The 19,058-nt window shown below is 53.7% G+C and overlaps 7 protein-coding genes across 7 annotated transcripts; 3 read left to right on the top strand and 4 right to left on the bottom strand.

Annotated features, from left to right (window-relative positions):
* Positions 1-1,445: 1,445 nt before the first annotated feature.
* Positions 1,446-2,923, top strand: B0T23DRAFT_314882 (4-aminobutyrate aminotransferase; the record flags this gene model as incomplete). Its single annotated transcript, XM_062834829.1, has 2 exons — positions 1,446-1,642; positions 1,711-2,923. 2 exons carry the CDS (start codon positions 1,446-1,448, stop codon positions 2,921-2,923), a joined length of 1,410 nt encoding a protein of 469 aa, XP_062694565.1.
* Positions 2,924-3,230: 307 nt separating this feature from the next.
* B0T23DRAFT_356748 (repressible alkaline phosphatase precursor) lies at positions 3,231-5,729 on the bottom strand. Its single transcript, XM_062836183.1, has 3 exons — positions 5,416-5,729; positions 4,155-5,346; positions 3,231-4,089 (listed from the first exon to the last, which is right to left on the bottom strand). The coding sequence occupies exons 1-3, from the start codon at positions 5,416-5,418 to the stop codon at positions 3,521-3,523; spliced, it is 1,764 nt and encodes a 587-aa protein (XP_062694564.1). The 5' UTR covers positions 5,419-5,729; the 3' UTR covers positions 3,231-3,520.
* A 266-nt stretch (positions 5,730-5,995) lies between these two features.
* B0T23DRAFT_127017 (uncharacterized protein) lies at positions 5,996-6,781 on the top strand. Its single transcript, XM_062832128.1, has one exon. The coding sequence runs from the start codon at positions 6,138-6,140 to the stop codon at positions 6,585-6,587; it is 450 nt and encodes a 149-aa protein (XP_062694563.1). The 5' UTR covers positions 5,996-6,137; the 3' UTR covers positions 6,588-6,781.
* On the bottom strand, positions 6,782-9,124 carry B0T23DRAFT_127036 (uncharacterized protein). Its single transcript, XM_062832129.1, has 3 exons — positions 9,061-9,124; positions 8,914-8,993; positions 6,782-8,826 (listed from the first exon to the last, which is right to left on the bottom strand). The coding sequence occupies exons 2-3, from the start codon at positions 8,927-8,929 to the stop codon at positions 6,977-6,979; spliced, it is 1,866 nt and encodes a 621-aa protein (XP_062694562.1). The 5' UTR covers positions 8,930-8,993; positions 9,061-9,124; the 3' UTR covers positions 6,782-6,976.
* Positions 8,672-9,691, bottom strand: B0T23DRAFT_356746 (uncharacterized protein; the record flags this gene model as incomplete). Its single annotated transcript, XM_062836182.1, has 3 exons — positions 8,672-8,826; positions 8,914-8,986; positions 9,061-9,691. Coding segments are annotated over 2 exons (644 nt in total), but the record flags the coding sequence as incomplete, so codon positions are not given.
* Positions 9,692-10,501: 810 nt separating this feature from the next.
* Positions 10,502-12,231, top strand: B0T23DRAFT_127004 (uncharacterized protein). Its single transcript, XM_062832127.1, has 2 exons — positions 10,502-11,594; positions 11,676-12,231. Exons 1-2 carry the CDS (start codon positions 10,623-10,625, stop codon positions 11,952-11,954), a joined length of 1,251 nt encoding a protein of 416 aa, XP_062694560.1. The 5' UTR covers positions 10,502-10,622; the 3' UTR covers positions 11,955-12,231.
* Positions 12,232-12,262: 31 nt separating this feature from the next.
* On the bottom strand, positions 12,263-18,960 carry B0T23DRAFT_378257 (armadillo-type protein). The gene is made up of 2 exons (XM_062837082.1): positions 12,982-18,960; positions 12,263-12,918 (listed from the first exon to the last, which is right to left on the bottom strand). Exons 1-2 carry the CDS (start codon positions 18,682-18,684, stop codon positions 12,370-12,372), a joined length of 6,252 nt encoding a protein of 2,083 aa, XP_062694559.1. The 5' UTR covers positions 18,685-18,960; the 3' UTR covers positions 12,263-12,369.
* Between the last annotated feature and the right edge of the window lie 98 nt (positions 18,961-19,058).

Raw genomic sequence — 19,058 nt, 5'->3', positions numbered from 1 at the left:
CTTCTAATTCTTGCCTAGGCTATGCTCTTCCTGAGAAATTATTTGGCGTTATTAGATTCTCGTGGGAGTGGACCTCATGTACAGCGTCACTCTTGATTATTTACCATATTCTAAGCTTCGACATTAGCGTTTGGAAACATTATAACAACAGCACAACATTCTTGTATGGTGGTAGTTTTGCAGGTTTTGCGCGAAGCCATTCAGCAGGTTCCATGAAATACTCTTGGATCAACAGATTGATGATGGCATCTGACCTTACGTGGAGCTGTGAATGTATGTGTGGAGGAAGCTTGGGTCCAGGACGGAGTGAGGTCCCCAGATTCCAGCGGGGTTCAGCGGGACTCGGCGGGGTCAAAGTCAGTTATCTGATAGGCTGGAGATGACGCAGCATGTTGACTGATACATATCTAGCTAGGATGTTGTGATATGGCGCCGATAACGCGACGTTTGTCTACTACAGTACTACCTATTTACGAGATGAGAATAATGGAGATCAATCACAGAGTAACGGAAAACGATACAGCGAGAAGACCCTTGGTATGGGGTATCTGCAGTCGGCGGCACAGAGACTAAGGTGCGGCGGTGCAACGGGTCAAAGGCCGGAGCGATTACACGTCTTCATTGGCGTGGTCGGAAGCTTGTCCTCGTCCCTCACCATGTACGATGATCTCGGGATCTTTTGCCCCTGTTAAGCGATAGCTGATAGTCGGGTACGAGACGTTGGGTCGTTCCATGTACGTAAACACTTTGTCTCCTGCCCGTGTTGGCAAGGCGGCGGCCAGGGCGGCTGTAAGTTGAAAGTCCAAGTACTCTAGAACAGACCTTGAGATTTTGATCAGCTAATTATCTCCAATTGATGTACGTACATCCTACCTATGTGTCCCCAATGCTGTCTTGACGTCTGTCCTGTATCGGCTTCCCCGCTTTCCATATCTCATGTGGTGGCATGGGGCTTCTTATACAAATAATAGCCACTTTACTTCCTCCCTGTTTTACTTCATCGTTCCTTTCCTTTCTAGCCCTTTGAAGTGAGTGGCGTTTCTTCCTCTTCTCCGAATCACCTGCGGGTATCAGCTGAGGACCTTCAATTCGCTTCTCCAAATCTCACAATTCACTTCACTTTGTATCACTTCTGTAAGTCCCAATCCCTCTTTCTGTTTGTTGCTGAAAATCGGTTGTATTCCCCCAAGTTCATCGACTTACACAACACTCGAAGTAATCACAGGTTAGTCAGTGCGGACTTGAAGCTGGGGATTGGGTGTAAGAAACCATCTCAAACGAACACGCCAGCATAACAGTGACACCACATGGCCTCCAGACTTCTTGGGAGCAGCTATAGCGGCAGCCTACGTGCCGTTTCTACTGCTTCGACGGTTCGACGTGCGGCCGTTTCCGCAGTACACCAGTTCTCTAACCGTCGCCAGTTTACTGCCTCTAGCAGCAAGATGGCATCATCATTCTACAAGGACTGGGAGCCAGAGGGTCCCACGGTCAAGACCGAGATTCCGGGCCCCAAAGCCAAGGAGGCCATCAAGGAGCTTGATGAGGTCTTTGACACTCGGAGCTTGAACATGCTCACTGATTACCATAAGAGCGTGGGCAACTACATTGCCGATCCTGATGGCAATGTCTTGCTTGATGTGTAAGTGACTATGACTCCCAGACCAAGAATACAACATATTGATTATGTCCCCTTTTTCTACCCAACAGCTACGCTCAAATTGCCTCCATCCCCATCGGCTACAACAACCCCGTCCTGCAAGACGCCGCCCTCAGTTCCGACATGGTCAACAGCATCATTAACCGCCCCGCCCTCGGCAACTTCCCGCCCACCGACTGGGCCTCGGTGCTCAAGACGGGCATCCTCAAGGTCGCGCCCAAGGGGCTCAACCAAGTCTTCACCGCCATGGCCGGCTCCGACGCCAACGAAACCGCCTACAAAGCCGCCTTCATGTGGCGCCGGCAAAAGGAGCGCGGCGGCCCCCAGGTGGAATTCACCGCCGAAGAAATGGAGTCCGCCATGATCAACCAATCGCCCGGCGCTTCGTCCTTGTCCATCCTCTCCTTCAAGTCCGCCTTTCACGGCCGCTTGTTCGGTTCGCTATCGACCACCCGCTCCAAGCCTATCCACAAGCTGGACATCCCCGCTTTCGACTGGCCGCAGGCGACTTTCCCGCTGCTCAAATACCCCCTCGAAGAGCACGCCGAGGAGAACGCGGCCGCCGAGCAGGCCGCGCTGGACGAAGTCGAGCACCTGATCAAGACTTACCACATCCCGCCCGCGGCGGTCATGGTTGAGCCGATCCAGTCCGAGGGCGGCGACAACCACGCCTCGCCCGCCTTCTTTAGGGGTCTGCGCGCCATCACCAAGAAGCACGGCGTCCTGCTGATCGTGGACGAAGTCCAGACCGGCGTCGGCGCTACAGGAAAGTTCTGGGCCCACGAGCACTGGGACCTGCAAGATCCTCCCGACATGGTGACCTTTTCCAAGAAGGCCCAGACGGCCGGTTACTACTTTGGCAACCCGGAGCTGCGCCCCAACAAGCCTTACAGACAGTTCAACACGTGGATGGGCGATCCGGCCAGGGCTTTGCTTTTCAAGGCCATCATTGGCGAGATTGAACGGTTGGGACTAGTGGAGCATACGGCTCGAGTGGGTGACTATCTGTATGGCAAGCTGGAAGGACTGGCGCAGAAGTATCCGGGCCAGTTTGCGAATCTGAGAGGTAAAGGACAGGGAACGTTCATTGCGTTTGATAACCCGCGTAGAGACGAGTTTCTGGCGAGGGCGAAGAAGTTTGGGGTGAATATTGGCGGCAGTGGACAGAGCGCGGTTAGGTTGAGGCCCATGTTGATTTTCGAGGAGAAGCATGCGGATATTTTGGTGGATGCTTTGGAGAAGATTGTCAAGTCGTTTCAATAAATCACGATGAAATGATGGTTATGATTGATGGGACTTGAGGGGCTTGTGTGATGCCCGCCGGAAACCAGAATGGCAGGAGGAATCCCATTTTTTCGAGCGGGAGTGTGAAAAAAAAAAAGAATCGAATTGACCAATCGTCTCCGTGTGCATATGATGCTTAAAACTTGCTTCTAAGTGTTAGTTCAGGAGGATAGTGTCCTGCTCTAGTACTATAAGGGATATGATGAGCATGACTCCCTTCGACGATATGCTTCAAACATCATGCGATCAACATCCACACATGCTATGCATATCTTCTCGTCGTAATAGAAGAGGATCACTCTGTGTCGTGAAAGCGTGAAGACTCATCTATGATATACATATCCAAACGACAATGCTAGCATCAACTCATGAACGCTATCCTACATAAGATACAAACGCTACCCAGCCGGTCTTTGCCATGCAACTCCGTTGTCGCTCATGCCAATGTTCAATCTATGCAACCCATTTGTATCACTCATCCGTCCACCCATATCATATCAAGATCGTATGCATCATGTCCATAAACACCACAAAGGAAGCTCTTCAAAAACGCCCCCTCGAAACTTCAGTCCCCTCTTACAACACATGGCCATAAAGTCCCGACTCAAACCCGCCATGAGCCACTCCATCATCCTCAAAAGCGGTCGACGCCTTCTCAATCTTCTCCATTTGCTTCTGCGAGGGAGCCTTGTCGCCCAGCTTCTTGACCAGCTCTTTGGTGATAGTCTCAACCTCGCTATCCAAATCGAGCCATCCCCTCAGGAACTTGCCGACATCCGTGTTCTCCACGTTACCCCTGATTTTCTCGGTGCCGGGGCCGCCAGAGCTGTAGATGTTTACGTCCACGGCGCTGTGGCCGTGCGTGCTCCAGCCGACGCGGGCGCGGACGCTGACCATGCGGGCAAAGAGCTGAATGGCCAGGGCGGGGTTGCTGGCAATCGAGTTGAGCTCGACCTCGGAGGCGTCCTTGATGTTGAGGTGCTTGACAACGAGCTCGTCATTGATCCAGCGGAGGAGCGACTCTTCCTTGTCGCCGGTTTCGGCAATGTGCTTGAGGAGGAGGGCGGTGAGGAACTCAGATGAGGCATTGGCGCGAGCGAGGACGGTGGGGTGCCAGTTGTAGACGGGAAGTTCGCTGGGCGCCTCTGTTTATGGTGTTAGTTACTGTCATAAGCAGGAGGAGAAGAAAAGGGGGGGTTTATGAACATACGCCAAGCAGTGGACAGACCACCAGTTTCGTGATCGCTCGTGGCAACCAAAACGGTCTCAGTGTCCGACTTCTCAATGAAGTCAAGGACAGACTTGAAAGTCTTGTCGTACTCAAGCACCTCACGAACCTGAGCAGCAGGATCGTTGATGTGACCGGCATGGTCGATTCTGCTACCCTCAATCATGAGGAAGAAACCCTTGTCGCTGTCCTTGGTAGCCTCGTCAAGCGCCGCCAGAGCCGTGGCAGCCATCTCGCTCAAACTAGGGTACACATCCGCCATGTTGCGGCGGTCGATTTCGAAGGGAACATCTGTGGTCGCAAACAGACCCAACTGGGGCAAGGAAACGTTCTTGCCCAAGCCAAGGGAATCGAAGCCGGCGCGATCACTGACGTAGTTCCATCCATACTCCTCCTGGGCGAGCTTAGTAACATCGATGTCATCCTGTCTGCAGCTGCCCGGAGTTCCCCTGGGCAAGAAGTGGCACCTGCCGCCGCCCAGCATGAGATCGACAACACGACCGAGTGGTCCATGGCCGATCTCATGTAGCGCAATCTCATCGCCCTGCATGCGATGAAAGACGTGAGCGGCGAAGCAAGCAGGAGTGGCGTCCGTGATATCGGTCGTCACAACCAAGCCGGTGTGGTACCCAGCACGCTTGGCAGCCTCGAGAACGGTACCGCAGGGTGTGTGATCGGGAAGCATCGAGATAGCGCCATTGTAGCTCTTCAGGCCGCAGGAGAAGGCAGTGGCACCGGCAGCAGAGTCCGTCACCAAGCTGTTGCTCGAGCGCGTGCGGGAGGTACCCCAAAAGTGACGGTCGAGGGTGAGGGTATCGTCGATAGGCAAGTCCTGGGTGAGCTGGCGGAAGGAGCGCGTAAGAGAGAGCGAAGCGGGTCCCATGCCATCGGATACCATGAAGACCAAGTTGCGCTTGCCGCCGGACGGGGAACCGTGCTTCTTGTGGCCGGCTACAGAGGAGGAGTCAGAGACTGCGGCCGGCGAGATCGACGAGTGTTGGGTGGAGTTACTGTGCTGGATCACCACGGCCAAAACGATCACGGCGGCGGTAGCCAGAAGGGCCCAGGTGAAGAGCGCAAGCTCGCGCCATCGTGACCTGGGAGCGGCATTGTCGTTCTCGCGATCGGGAGACTGGTCAGAGGCCAACAACGGCGTGCGTTCCGGAGACGGCGCCTGTGCGGTGGAATCCACCCCCCGGTTAACCCTCTTCTTGTAAAAGGTAGAGAAGGCGCTTTCACTTACCATTGTGGTGTAGAGAGAGATATGATGGTTTGCGATCAGCCCAGCAGAAGAGATCACAGTCAATCTTTTGGCTGGGACTTCTTCCTATACCGAGCTTTCAGTTGCGTAGACAGAAAGGGAACTGAAGAGAGGGGAAAGAAACCGAAGATGCAGAAAGATGGGACGAAAAAGAGAGACGGGACTGAAACCGACCTGACTTGGACCGGCGGCGCGTGCCTGTCTGTGCCCGCCGTCTCGTTGTCTCCGTCACGGTGGGCGGGTGACGTGGTGCACCTTTCCTACAAGGTACCATAAAGCGCTGGCGGCGACTGTTTGAGCACCTCTTTGGCTATCTCCAGGCAGGGGTCGTACCTAGCAGGACGTCCTCGCATCTGACTGGACGAGACGTTACTTATTAACGCTCACAGCGGTCAGGACGCAGCGCGGGCAGCGGCGATAGGGCTGCATCGGGTGCGGCAGGAGCCCATGATTCGTCCGCCTGACCACTGAATGAAAGCAACCCTGTCCGTTGGTCCCCTATCGTGCTAGGTACTAGGTTCCCCACGGCATAGGTCAATTCAATCATTCATGCCCGTGTTACTGTAGCACAGGCAAGACTCCGATCCCGGCATTCACACAGAGAACTACAGCACTGCAGTATCACAGGAACTCCAACACCAACAACCAACCCTTCACGACACCAACACTCGGCACGCTCAACACATCCAAACAAATCCAAATCAATGTCTTCCATCACTCGGCAATCCCTCCTCAAAGCCTCTGAATCCTTTTGCACCGCCTTCGCCTCCCAAGCTCCTCCCTCCGAGATCCTTACCAAGCACTTCACCCAAAACTGCAATGACATCATAGTCTTCGAGCACGGTCTGCCTCGCTTGGCGCCCTTTCTGGGCCGCGAATACAAGGGCAAAGACGGATTTCTGGACTACTTCCAGACCATTGGGGAGCAATTGAGTTACAAGGACATGCGGTTTTCCGACTATCTTGTAGATGCAGAGGTGCGCAAGGTGTCGGTGAGGGGAGAGGCAGTGTTCACCAACAAAAAGACGGGACAGAGCTGGGACGAGGTGTTTAGATATGTCTTGGAGTTTGACGAGGATGCGAGGGTGAAAACGTATGAAATTTGGGCTGACTCGGGGGCTGCGTATCTGGCTAGTCGGGGAGAGTTGTCTTGAGCATGCTGCGTGTTTCGAGTTAGGAGACTGTCGCGGGACTATTTGAGTTTCAAAGCGCTATTGAACATGACTGCTGTTCTGGCCCGTATTGAGGTAAACAACGCTATGCTTTGATTTTTATCAAGACATCAACCTCTCTAACTAGACTCAATAACTGAAAAAGAAGGAATACAGGCTAGTATTCCAAGGTATCAAGAACCGAACAGCATTTAACCTTCCAGACGCCCTATCTTTCCGTACAAGGCCTAACCATACTACCATGACCAAGGAATTGCTTACAACTAATCAACCGCTCGTATCATCAGATAAACAAATCTCGAGGAATCTCGAGACGTGTGCAGTAAAGTAAACCAGCAAACAACCAAAGAAAAATGGGGGCAAGTGAAATCTCAGTGCTCCGCGATTGCCTCGCTCCTTAAACCCGAATACCGCACGTACAGCCGGTCCTTGAAGTGAGCATGCTTGATACCCTTGGGCCTGCTTTGAGCAAAATGCTCAATAGCCGCCTCCGGTGTATAACCGCATCGCTCAACGAGGTAACAGACAAGGAAAAACCCCGTTCTGTTGAAGCCATAGTGGCAATGGACTCCAATATAATACTCTTCTCCCCAGTTCTCTCTCTTCGCCCGCTCCTTCTGCTCGTCACGGACCTTGTCGACAAGCTCAATGAAGCCCTTGATCTCCGCATCCGTAGGCGGGACCTTGGAAACCGTCGGGAACTTGTGGTAGTGTATTCCTCCCTTCTCGAGACCCTGAGGGTTGTACACCGGGTTATCATGCGAAATGTCAATGACATCCTTAATGACCCCACCCCATTTCTTGACAAATTCCGAAGGACTGTGATCTTCGTCAACCTCGCGCAAGGTCTTGATGGCACGGAAGATGCCTCCAATAGGTTCAGAAACAGGCTCTACTGCCTGCCACTTCTGAAGATTCTTGACATCCCACTTGCCATCACGAGAAAGGTACTGCAGTTGCCAGCCCAGGTCAAGACGACCAGTGATATGCACAACCATAAAATCCGATATCAATCCCGCTAGGATGCGGGCTGTTGACGGCGTGTACAGTAAAGCGTGCGTGGCCGGCTTGCCCATGATGATGGATCGCACAACCTTTTGGGGGTGGAGAGACAAGGACGGTAGACTCGCTGCCTGCTCAGTAGGTGTCACCGGATCGTCCGCTCCTTCCTCTGGTTCAGCAACCTGTGTGCGGTGTACTGGCTTTTGATCCGCGCTTTCTCGAGTATTCTCCTCTCCTTGCCCCAAACTTGTCATAGCATCAATCTTGGACGCCGCTGCGTTGATATCTACCGGCGCTGCCGAGTCAGCAAGAACTGAGGTGCCGGGTGAAATCGTGTCTGGTGTCGTTTTGACTTCTTGCAGAAAGTCACGGATCTTGGCAATTTCCTGGGGAGGGGTGACTCTATCATCTTCTCCTCCCACTAAGAAAACCGGCACATTCAGCTTTTCCCAGGTTTCTTTCGAAGGTAGGCCGCCCTTAGCAACCCCTTTGATATGAGTCGGTAGACAACCCCAAGCCATACGACGCCAGACTGACGTGATAGCTTGGTTGTTGTATAAGTCTTGAAGCCGCTTTGCTTCGGGGTCGGCATCGGCGCCAACGAACCTCTTAACGCTCGCACTTTGGCTCCCGCCTCGCTTGTCCCACGCTCTCCAAAGGTTAAAGATGATTTCAGGGACCCAAAGCAATGCTGTAAGAACCATAATTTGCTTCTGGGATAGAAGACCTGAGGTGGGGCAGACCGCGATCAAGCCAGTGACGTGATCATGCAGTTGAGTCCGGGGTGGTAGTCTCGGACTCGCCAGTAGTGCAGCAAGAGAGGCACCCATGCTGTGACCAATCAGCACTACACCCTGGCCGTCCTCCTTCTCACGGTAATCCTCGATGATGGTCTCCAGGAGCTCTACCAGGGCATCTGTCGTGTATGCTTCCCATTGCCGGACTGAAAACTCGGATCTCCCGCACCCTGGAAGATCAATAGCCAAGCAGGACGCAATCGAAGTCAGGCTGGTGAGCAACGGGTGAAACTGGGCTACTGAGCCACCAAGTCCATGGATGAAAACGAGTAGTGGTATCGGCGCCGGTGACTTTGGAAGACGGTCGGCCTGTTGGTGGCGCCGATAGAAGATACGCAGGCCGGGATAGGTAAACCTCGACGTGGTGTATGTTTTGATCTCGCTGTTTCTGTCTAGAAGTGGTGGATCCGTGGCCACGGGATCTGTGGGAGGTGTTGTCAGTGAGTACCTTCAGGTTCTGAGGAGCCATATTGGCCATGATTCAGTCGGATGGGGATGGTTGTACAAACCATATGGGGAAGCCATCTGCAGCCAACACTGACGCCCGGATAAGCTGCCAGGTCAGCGAATTAAGAAGAGTCACTATGGACTACGAGTCAGTTAGCCTGAGACATGGGCAAGGATGGGGAACGATGAAAATCGATGTGAAGGCGTACATAAACAAAAATATGTTAAGACCGGTGGCTGCGTGGCTAAGACGATACGGTGAAGAATGGTTAGAGTAGAGCAGAGAGATAAGATGGACAAGAGATGGCCTGGGTCTGGGTATGTTGATATAATTTATGAAGTGGCAGGACGAGTATGACGTGTGCGAGCAGAGTAGATGAAGAAGCAGCGTCCCGTAGATGTCACCCGTGCCGTGGTGAAGATTGCAGTTGGTTTTTTTTTTCGTTTTTCGAGTTCCACGACTTGAAGCGAACCGTGAGTCAATCAGCCTGCCGCGCGGGACCAGGGACCTCGGTCGGTCATGGAAGGGCCTTTCGACATGGTTCCAATTCTTCCATGTTGGTGGAAAGTACCTACTCACCTCTCTGACTCTCTCTCTGACTTGTGCTGCAGTGACGATATGTGGTTGTGCGCTTTCCCAGTTACACGAGGAGGAAGCAAGAGATTTCAATTTGATATGACTAGGTAAGTTTTGAGGGTTGTATAGGTAAGTAAAAGCAGCAGGAGTTGGAGAACTGGACGGAAGGAAGGTTGCGTGGAAACGATTGAAGTAATCATTTGATTTCAGTCGTGTTTTGCACCCAGTAGAATGAGGACCCTGGAATATAGGGCGTATCTCCTTACGTTATAGTGCAGGCAGGTACTGTACTGCTTTGAGTCCATGTCAGAGTGTTAACATCACCTACTGTATCTAGCGGGGTCAACGATCGCCATCCCATAAAATGTGGATGAAAGTCGGCCTCTTACGTTCTTAGTAGGCCTTCAATTGCCGGCACCGGGCAGCTACCTCTGGTTACCTATAGTTTATCGGGAAAACTGGCCGGGTATACCAGGTAATAGACACATTCTGGTTTCCCTATTACCATCCATAGTACTTACTAGACAATGACAGTTTCGTCAATGCCCGTTTGGTCGGGTCCTTCTATCCCACGGGCATAAAAGTTTTGGTTGCTTGTCGACATGTGCGTTCGAGACATCAGGGCAGAGTCCCGATGCACGTCACTTCCTCCTTCAGGCCGGGCGGGAACGTCTGACGTGCGTGCTCCACAACCTGAGAACCGAGACCGCCTGCCCTCCCCTGCACGGGCACCTATACGTAGCACCGAGCGGCCTTGCTCTTGGCATTCGTTTGAACAATGAACTCCCAGCACATCCATCCATCCAACCGGCTCTAGCCGTTTTACCCCTGGGCTGCCCTGGAATGGAACGAACCCACCAGAAGGCCGATCCTGTGATGCGCTAGCAACCCGAGACAATGGACCCCGAGCTCCGTTGACGGCGGCCCAGTCAGTCAGTCGTGTGCATGACATTGAGGTGATTTCCAACCGGCTGTTCCCGACCCACCATGCCCGTCTAGATTACCGACTCTCGTCCCTTTCCTCCTTCCATTTATCCTTTGCTCCTGATCCAACAACACTTTGTTCCCCGTCAATCCATCAGTCGCGAACGAATCCTCCCAGCGCCCCTCCAGAACCCCGCGATCCCCTCGAAGCTGTTCCCCCCCAAGATTTGTGACTGCTCGGGCAGCAACAAAGCCCCCATTTTCGACACCATGGCCACCCCTGGCCGTTTGACCTTCCTGTATCCTCAGCTGTTCCGCACAGGAGCTCTCTGGTCCGAGCCCGCCGCGGCTCGTGTCGCCCGAAAGCCTCGTCGTCATGTCGCTCCTCTCTCTTCTCAGCCGTCATGCTGCGCGCATACCGCTTCGGCTCCTTTCTCCAGCTCCGCCTCCCGGAGGCAAGCCGCCTTTGTAAAATACGGAAAGGCCGTAGAACCGCAGCCATTACATGACGAGACACCAACAACGTCTTCGGACCCAAAACCAAGCGCCGACCCGAATCCCAATGCTGCCCCGGTAGAGAAGCAGCAGCCTGAAAAGAGCGAGCCAACAACACCAACAGAAGGCGTCCCCGATGCGCCAAAGGCAGCCCCAAGCTCCGGGGGAACCCCTGAACAACCACCCACAGCAGCCGCCGCGAGAACGGGCCCAGATCCGACGGCAGACAAAAAGAGTACCACGCCTATGGAAACCATTCTCTACATGGGACCGCCTCCCTCCGACAACACCACGCGCCTCCTGACTGACTCTGACAACGGCAACGGCCGACCACCGCACCTGCAGCCGCCTCCCTACGTCCACCACTTCGACAGCTACTCGCTCGTTAAACAGCTCTCGGCCGGCGGCTACACGCTGACGCAAGCCATCACGGCCATGAAAGCCGTTCGTGGTCTACTAGCGTCGAACCTGGACGTGGCGCAAGCCGGGTTAGTGAGCAAGAGCGACGTGGAGAACGAGACGTACCTATTTCGCGCGGCGTGCTCAGAGCTGAGCACCGAGGTCAAGAACAACCGGCGGGTGGCGGACGAGCAGTTACGACAGCAGCGCACGCACCTGCTTCATGAGGTGGACATACTCACGCAGAGGCTCAACCAGGAGCTGTTGACGCTGAACGATAACGTACGCGGCATGTTCAATGATCGGAAAATGGCGGTCAGGGAGGAGCAGAAGGCCGTTGAAAGTCGGGTAGGTCTTCCAACCCTCTGTATATCCTAGATCGGGAACCAAATTATCCCTAAACTAACATTTGCTTGTGCGCGCCAACAGATTCAACAAATAAACTACAAAATCTCTGTCATGCTCAACAGCGACGCCCGATCCGACATCGAAGCCCTGCGCTGGGTTCTCATTCGCCGGTCCGTGGTAGGAATATTGTTCATGGCGGTCGCTACCCTCGGCACCCTGCGCTACGCCACTTATGTGAACCACGAGCGACAGAGGGAGTCCGACAGGAAGAAGCGTGAAGCTGAGGAGGCCAGGAGGCATGATGGCACGAGGGACGTTGCGCCGGCGCCGTTCGCGGCGGAAATTCTTGCGGCGAACTAGAAGTAGACGCTTTTTTGGATTCCAATCATGGCCGCATTGTTATAGACACATTGGAGGAAGCGACAGAAGCAGGGTTCAAGGACGCAATGACGGCGGTTTATACCAGGTTGGGGGCTGTTTTCTTTTGTTAGTATCAAGCCGTGGAAGCAAGGGGTATTAGAGAACAGAGGGTTAGGGTCGGATAAGAAGATACCCCCGTAAACAATCGAAATAAAGGGGGGCTCAACTCGAGCCAGCCCCTGTTTCCCGTTTCATCCGTTTCAAACCAGATTGAAAACTCCCCTTTTCTCCCCAAGCAAGTCTCTTGATCAACAGTCCACATGCAAGTGTATTACAACGTCCTATACCGTCTATATATATATGCTCTTCCCCAAATCCAATATCGAAGCCCTTCCACACTTTTTCACCATCCTCTTCAACCACCAAAGTTCATCTTCAAAGCAATAGTCGGCGCCTGCTCTTCATCCTCCTCACTTCTCCTCCCTCCGGCACCTACATGTGCACCACCACCACCACCCATTCCCCCCGATCGTCCACTCTTGATAACCTCCTCCATAAACGCCCTCTGGCCCTCACTCATCGCACCCACCACCGCCCTAAAAGCAGTCTGATCGGCGCTCGCCAACTCCAGTAGCCTTGCACTCGTCTCGCGGTATACATCATCTTTAGCTCCCTCTGTCGCCGCGCGCGAGAGCAAAGTCGGCACAACGAGGGCCATGGCAATGGATGCGCCTTGGCCTCCGTCCTGCGACGATCCTCTGGCAACCACGGCAGTGAACTGCACGAGGGTTTGGGCGATGAGCGAACGAGCTTGTTCCGGGTCCTCGGGAGAGGTGTTGGTCACGAAGGCGATGAGGCGCGGGAGGAGGTGGCGGGAGATAGAGTGATCGGCTGAGGTGGGTTGGTTGTTGGCGTTGGTATTGAGGAGGAGGGAGCGGATGCAGTTTGCGGCTATTTTGGCGGTCTAGAGTTGGCCGTGTTAGTATATGGAAAGGCCAATGGGGTTTGGGAGCGAGTAAACACTTACCATCCGGTCAGTTAGACAGTCTACAAGCTCGTCTAGGAACTTGGCTACCAGCGGTTCGCTGGCTGGCAGGTGGTTTTTGCCGCCGGTGAAGAGGATAGTGATCGCCAGGAGACAGTTTTTGACGCAGGTCAGTGACGTGGGGGCTTCGCGCTTCTGAGCGTTGAGATAGATGGACAGGAAGCGGCGCAGACATCCCAACAGCTGAACGTCCGTGGGCGAATTACCCTCGTCATCATCTCCGCCGTCTCTCCTAGAACCGGTCATGCCGTTGATAAAGCGTTTGAGTGTCGACAGGTTTTGGGGGACAATGACCTCCTGGCATGATGGTGTGGCAAGAATGGTCGCAAAGATGTGCAGGATACAGGCGTGTAGATCCGTCTTGATTATGGATGGGAACACCTCCGCGGCATCGACCAGTGCGTTGAGCGATGTTCTGACGAGAAGGATCGCTTCCTCTGTCATCTGGTGGCGCACGGGCTGTTGGGTCTCACTGAGGTTGGGCAACAGTCCGGAGAGGACCAAGACGATGATCCGTGTGAGCTCAAAGAGCTGCTCAATGTCGTCAGACAACTCACTGTTCTCTGGGTCGTCAGCCTGCTTTCTGGCTGCTGGATGTGCCACACATAGGGCACGCGCAATCTCAACGATAACGCCCTGCACATCAAGACCTTCGGTGAGTACGAGACGATCCAGGAGATCCATCGTCTCGGAGAAGATGGCATCGCGGTAAATGGCATGACCAGATACGCTTGGGTGAAGGATCTTCTTAAGAGCGCGGAGAATCTCCAGTGTTTGTTCTCGGGTAGCGAGAGATTCGCTCTGGCCTGGTCTCGTGGCGAGTGCTTCAAACGCGATACCAAATAAGACAAAGAAGAACGCAACAGGCTCATCGCGGTAGTTGATATCTGCCCCCTTTGAGCTGCTGTTGGTGGTAGGTCCTGACAGCTCCTTGCCATCGAGGGCATCAAAGACGAACTCGCTGTCTTGTTCAATGAGGCTGGCGATAGCGTCTACTAACTTCAACCAAGACTCCTGGTAGAACTTGAGCAACGTCTCACGGTTCAGCGCTGCGTAGACAGTGTCCAAGCTTCCAGAAAGCGATGGAGGGCCAAGCGTCATGGAAATATCCGGCTCGAACCGAAGCCGAGCAAATTCGCGTAGCGACTCGAGCCAAAGAGGAGTCAAGGTACCAATATGAGGCTTGAGGACATCCAGTAGGTACTTCTGTTCAGAGCTGGCGACTTGTAGCTCGGCCCAGGCGGCGAAGACAGACATCTTGACCATAACCTGTGCATTTGAGCTGAGTCCCTTCAGGTCACCAATGCCAGCATTGTCCTCATCTTTTGCAAAGTTCTCCAACGAGCTCACTAACGTCTTCAGAATTCTACCCATCCTGTCTACGTCAGTGACAATACCCGTCGCGATGAAGCTTGCACAAACATCGACGGCTTCCGAGGCCAGTTCGGGTGACGAGTCCGCGGCAAAAGCGGGGGTAAGAGCGGAACTGATTTGTGCTTGGTACTGCTCAAGCAGCATGGCCTCCTCAAAGTCTGGGTCTGGAATCTTGCCAAACATTTTGAGAACAGCGCCAATGATCTTCAAGCCCCAGATTCTCTGGTCCAAGACACCTGACGTGGACGCCGAGAACGCCATGCGAACGACATCAGCAACCTTGTTCTGAAGGGCCGCCTGCGCAGCAGATTCGCCATGAGTTGCGACATCTTTTGTAACCAAAATGAAGATATCGTTCAGGCAGTCCATGGCAAAGGTAGTGACCTGCCACTTCAAGGGCTCCACATCTGAGCCGCTCGGCGTGTCTTTGTCGTCCTTGGCGCCTCCTCCAGCAGCGGCGAAGCCAGCTACCTCTTCATCCTGCAGGTCAATACCTCCACCAGACCTCCCAGTGTTCGTGGTTGCCTGCGCGGAGGCTTTCGGTCTGGTCATCTTCAGGACATGCTGGAAGCGCGCAAGCCAAGCGGCTGTATCCGAAAGACAGGTCTGGCGGAGCCAGTTTCTGATAAGGTTGCGCATTCCGTCATGACTCGGCGAGGCATCGAGAACCAGCCACAGATGATCCTCGAAGCCTTGCTCGGCGGCCTTGATGACATCGTACGAGTTCCTCTTCATGAGATTATAAAGACTGTCCACGGCCACATCTCGGAGGGCGGCATGATCGGACTTGATGTATCGCTGAAGAGTTCTGACGTAGTCGATGAAGTCCATGTAGCCCGGAGCATACAATGTCAGATGTTCCATGCAAGCGAGACTTGCCCGCTGAATCTCAAGATCCTCTTCTTGCTGAAAGTACCCAACAAGAGTTAGGATCAGCTCCCTAGACTTCGTAGAGTCTTGTAGATCTGGACCAAGGACGTTGATGAGCGCATCAACGCAGCGAGCAATCGCAGCCGAAGAGGAGAGGTCAGCCTCCAAGTTCATGGTGATCGGAGAAGCTAATTCAGGGTTATGCGTATCCGAGACGTAGAGCTTGGCCAACATTCCTAGTGTGCTAGACACGAAACTGGAGAAGCCGAGTCCAGCAGCATCTGATACGCGTGCTATAGCCTCTAAAGCCCAGTAATGGACAGTCGGGTGCGGATCGTTGCACAGAGACATGAGGATGTTAAGAATCGTCTTCAAATGATACCCAGCCGCCATGCTGCCAATCTTGGTCTGGATGCACCCAAGAGCCATGGCGCAGCCCGCTCTGGCGCTAGGTTCTCGGTTGACAACAATAGTATCAACAAGGAACTTGATCTCTTGATTCGTGAATGCGTTGCCACAAGCGCTGCAAAGTCTGGCAATCGCCTCGTAAGCAATGCTACGGACGTACTGATCGGGGTCAAGTACGAAATCTCTCAGTAACTCCTGTAGAAGTTTCTCTACGGCTATGTTTGTGATGTCGCCTGGTGACGACTTGGTCTCCTTGCAAGCCACGCGGAGGGTAGACAGAAGTGCCGTAACCACGTTGACATCAACAGCAGCTTTGCGGCCAGTTTCCCGCTGAAGGGAGCCAGCCCTTATGAAGGTCGTGATTTGCTCCAAGGCACTCTCCTGCACCTTAGATGGGGTCAAGGGAAAGACAAAGGCAAACAACTGGATAGCCATGTTAACCACCTCGGTGGCAGCAGGATCAGGAAGTCCCGGGTTATCCGAGTTACCGATGTACAGAAGACAAGCGTCGTTCTCCAGGGTGCCGCATACGGGAGAAAGAAGCAGCCTCTCGATGCACTCCTCCGGTTCGTACTCTTGTTGGGTGCTGTCTGAGCCGTTGGTCTGTTGTCCCGGGAGGCTTCTTGTCGCAAAGCCCCTAACAAGACTGGTCACTCCAAACCCTGAATTGTCGCCAACCTCCCAAATGGAGTCGAAGGTACCTGCGGCGTTCGCGATGGAAGTGCTGAGGGAGCTCGGTGTATAGTTATCCGGGTCAGCAAAGAGAGAAATGGCAAGAGTCAAAAGATTGGACTGCAGGAGAGCTTCAATGGCGCCAGCAGGACTGACGTTCACGAGCTTCGTATAGCACTGAAGGACTCTGCGTCGTACCATAACCTCCAGATCCTGGAGTTGCAAGGCTGGCGTCAGCCTTTCGCTGATATCATCCGATGTCTTCTTCGCTGGCAGTGTCTTGAGAAATGCAGTGGTACTCTGCAGCATGGTAGCGATTCTCTTACACACGTCCACAGTCAAGAGGCGACTGTTGAACTGGAGGAACGCTAAGATAGACCCAAGCGCACATTCCCTGACATGTGTGAGGAACGAGGCATTGAGCAGATTCCTATGAACCGCCATGCTATCCTTTGCCAGAACCTTGGGCAGCGCATTCTTCCAGAGTAAAAGCAGCTGCGACAGATGAATCTTGACGAAGTTGGGACCAAGAGACATTAGTCCGCCTATCAAGGTCCAGGCGACTTGAATCTGGGTGCTTGCAACCCGTAGTTCCGAAGTTCCACTTGACTTGAGCAAGTTTGTAGCCATGGTCAGAACACGACTGTTGATCTCGACCGACCCATAGAGCGGGCGTTGCGGGCTTGCGCTGAGCCCGGCAGCGAGGCCGTGAGCGAAACCAATGCACCTGCGAGGGGAATTTCTACCCGTCCCGAGAAGACTCAGTTCTCTGCTCAAGCTGTTCATGCAAACTGACAGACAGGGAAGAAGCTGTTGCGGGCAGGCCAACACAAAATTCTTCATACAGGCCGCGGCGTATACCTGAACGGTATAGCTAGGGTGCTGGAGAACTTGAAGCAGGCCATCGCGACATCCCTCTGAGAAGTCGGTCACCGCTGTGCCCAAACTGGAGATCAGCGAGGACAGAGCACTCAGTGAGACAACCAATGTGTGTTTGGATGGCTCCGGCTTTTCCTTGAGCGCTTGGGGATAGTTCTTGAGGATATCGTTGACGATAGCTTTAGCGGCCGTGATTTGCCCTGATTCACCCAGGATCCTTTTTCCTAATATGTCCTGGATTATGGTATCAACCATGCGCCGCGAAATGAGTAAGCGGTACCGGTTGTTGAGAATGTTGTTATGGCCCAAGAAGTCAGCTGTGAGGATCTCGAGAATGCGAAGATAGTTGACTTCTACAGTCTTTTCTCCTAGCTTCTGGAGAACGTTTCCGATACAAATAGCGATGGCAGCCCTTGCCTTATTGGTGGTCGAAATGCGGACGTATTGGGTGGACAAAGTTTTGAGTATATCGGCCAGCGACAAGGTCAAATCTTGGGGTCTCTGGGTTGGAGCAGGGCTTTCGGGCCGTGAGGGAACCTCCTCGTCATCTTGAAGACCCCCCATTGTTGACTGTCTCTTGATCGCCTTGGACTTGGATTTCTTGACCAGGGGTAGCGGTGCCTCGCCAATGGCTGACTCGGAGTAACCCCCGACCAGCGCTTGGGCAAAGCAGTCTGCTGCTGCCGATCGCGCGTTTGATGAGGGATTGTCGAAAGTCTTGAACAAGGTCGATTTGAGCTTGTCGAAGTCGGTCGAGTTCTTGAAATAGGGGGTATACTGCACAAGCGACCGTAGACATCGGCAAGCTGCCACGACGACCAGTGATCCTTTGTCTCCAGAGGCATGGTTTCTCCCCTGCTTCCATATATCTCTCGCAACATTCTCGTCCATGCTCCCCTGTATCATGGTGACAATCTTCCCGAAAGCGGTCAGGACAGCTGCGCGAAGCCCTGCGTGGCTCGAAGCTGCCTTCAATAGCTTCAAGAGCGCCGAGCATACTAGCTGGTGCAAGCCAATGGCACTGTCACCAGCCGAGCCGTATATATCTCCCAAGCAAGCCACGGCAGCATGCTTCGTCCGTATCTCACCCTCCGTCTTCAATTTCCCACTCGAGATGATGCCGACCAGCTCGTTAACAGTTTCGAACAGGAGCTTCCTATCGCCCTTGTCGAACACGTGCGCAAGACACCGCCCCAGCGCGTTTCGTGTGACTCTTGTTGGCGATGGCGAGGCAAGATTCAGGACCTTGAAGGCCTCCTTTTTTATGTAGAACTGCTGCGCGGTGCAGTCATCTGGTTCGAGCGTCAGGACATGCCTGCTAAGTGCCGAGACGGACGTCAGGAGGAACAGTTCCTGCTGCTCGGCGGGGAGCGCTTGAAGCTTGGCAAGATCGAGCTCGGGATTCGTCGTAGCGTGGGATGTCAGTGTGTTCGTGATGCCGTTGCGCTCGCCATTGGTGGCGTCAGCTGGTGTGGATGACATGATTAGGTGCCGGTCGAGGGCTCTGTTGTTGCGAATTCGACGGCGAAATTAGGTGTATATAGCTGTACTGTATGTAGTCTGATCTAAGAAACTCGGCTGGTCTGTAAAAAGGTCGAAGCTAGCATCGTCAGGCAACGTGGTCTAGAATAGGACTGTCTGAAGCTCGTTAAGGCCAAGGTGTCAGTCGCAACGAAGTGGAAGAAAGTTGTTGACCTGGGCCAGCTTTGGGTTCTCAGGTTGACATGGATGATCGAGGTCTGTAGAGTGTAGTGTAATAACATCCAATGCAGCTCACAGGAGGTTGCTGAAGTCCGCGGGCGCATGTACATGGGCGTCCCCTCAGGGAAGCAAGCGTCACGCTGTACATACAGTGG

Source organism: Neurospora hispaniola, assembly GCF_033458365.1.
Source record: "Neurospora hispaniola strain FGSC 10403 chromosome Unknown B0T23scaffold_3, whole genome shotgun sequence".
NCBI classification, from domain to species: domain Eukaryota; kingdom Fungi; phylum Ascomycota; class Sordariomycetes; order Sordariales; family Sordariaceae; genus Neurospora; species Neurospora hispaniola.
The sequence above is the reverse complement of the archived record's forward strand: the minus strand, read 5'-3'. Positions and strand labels throughout refer to the sequence as shown.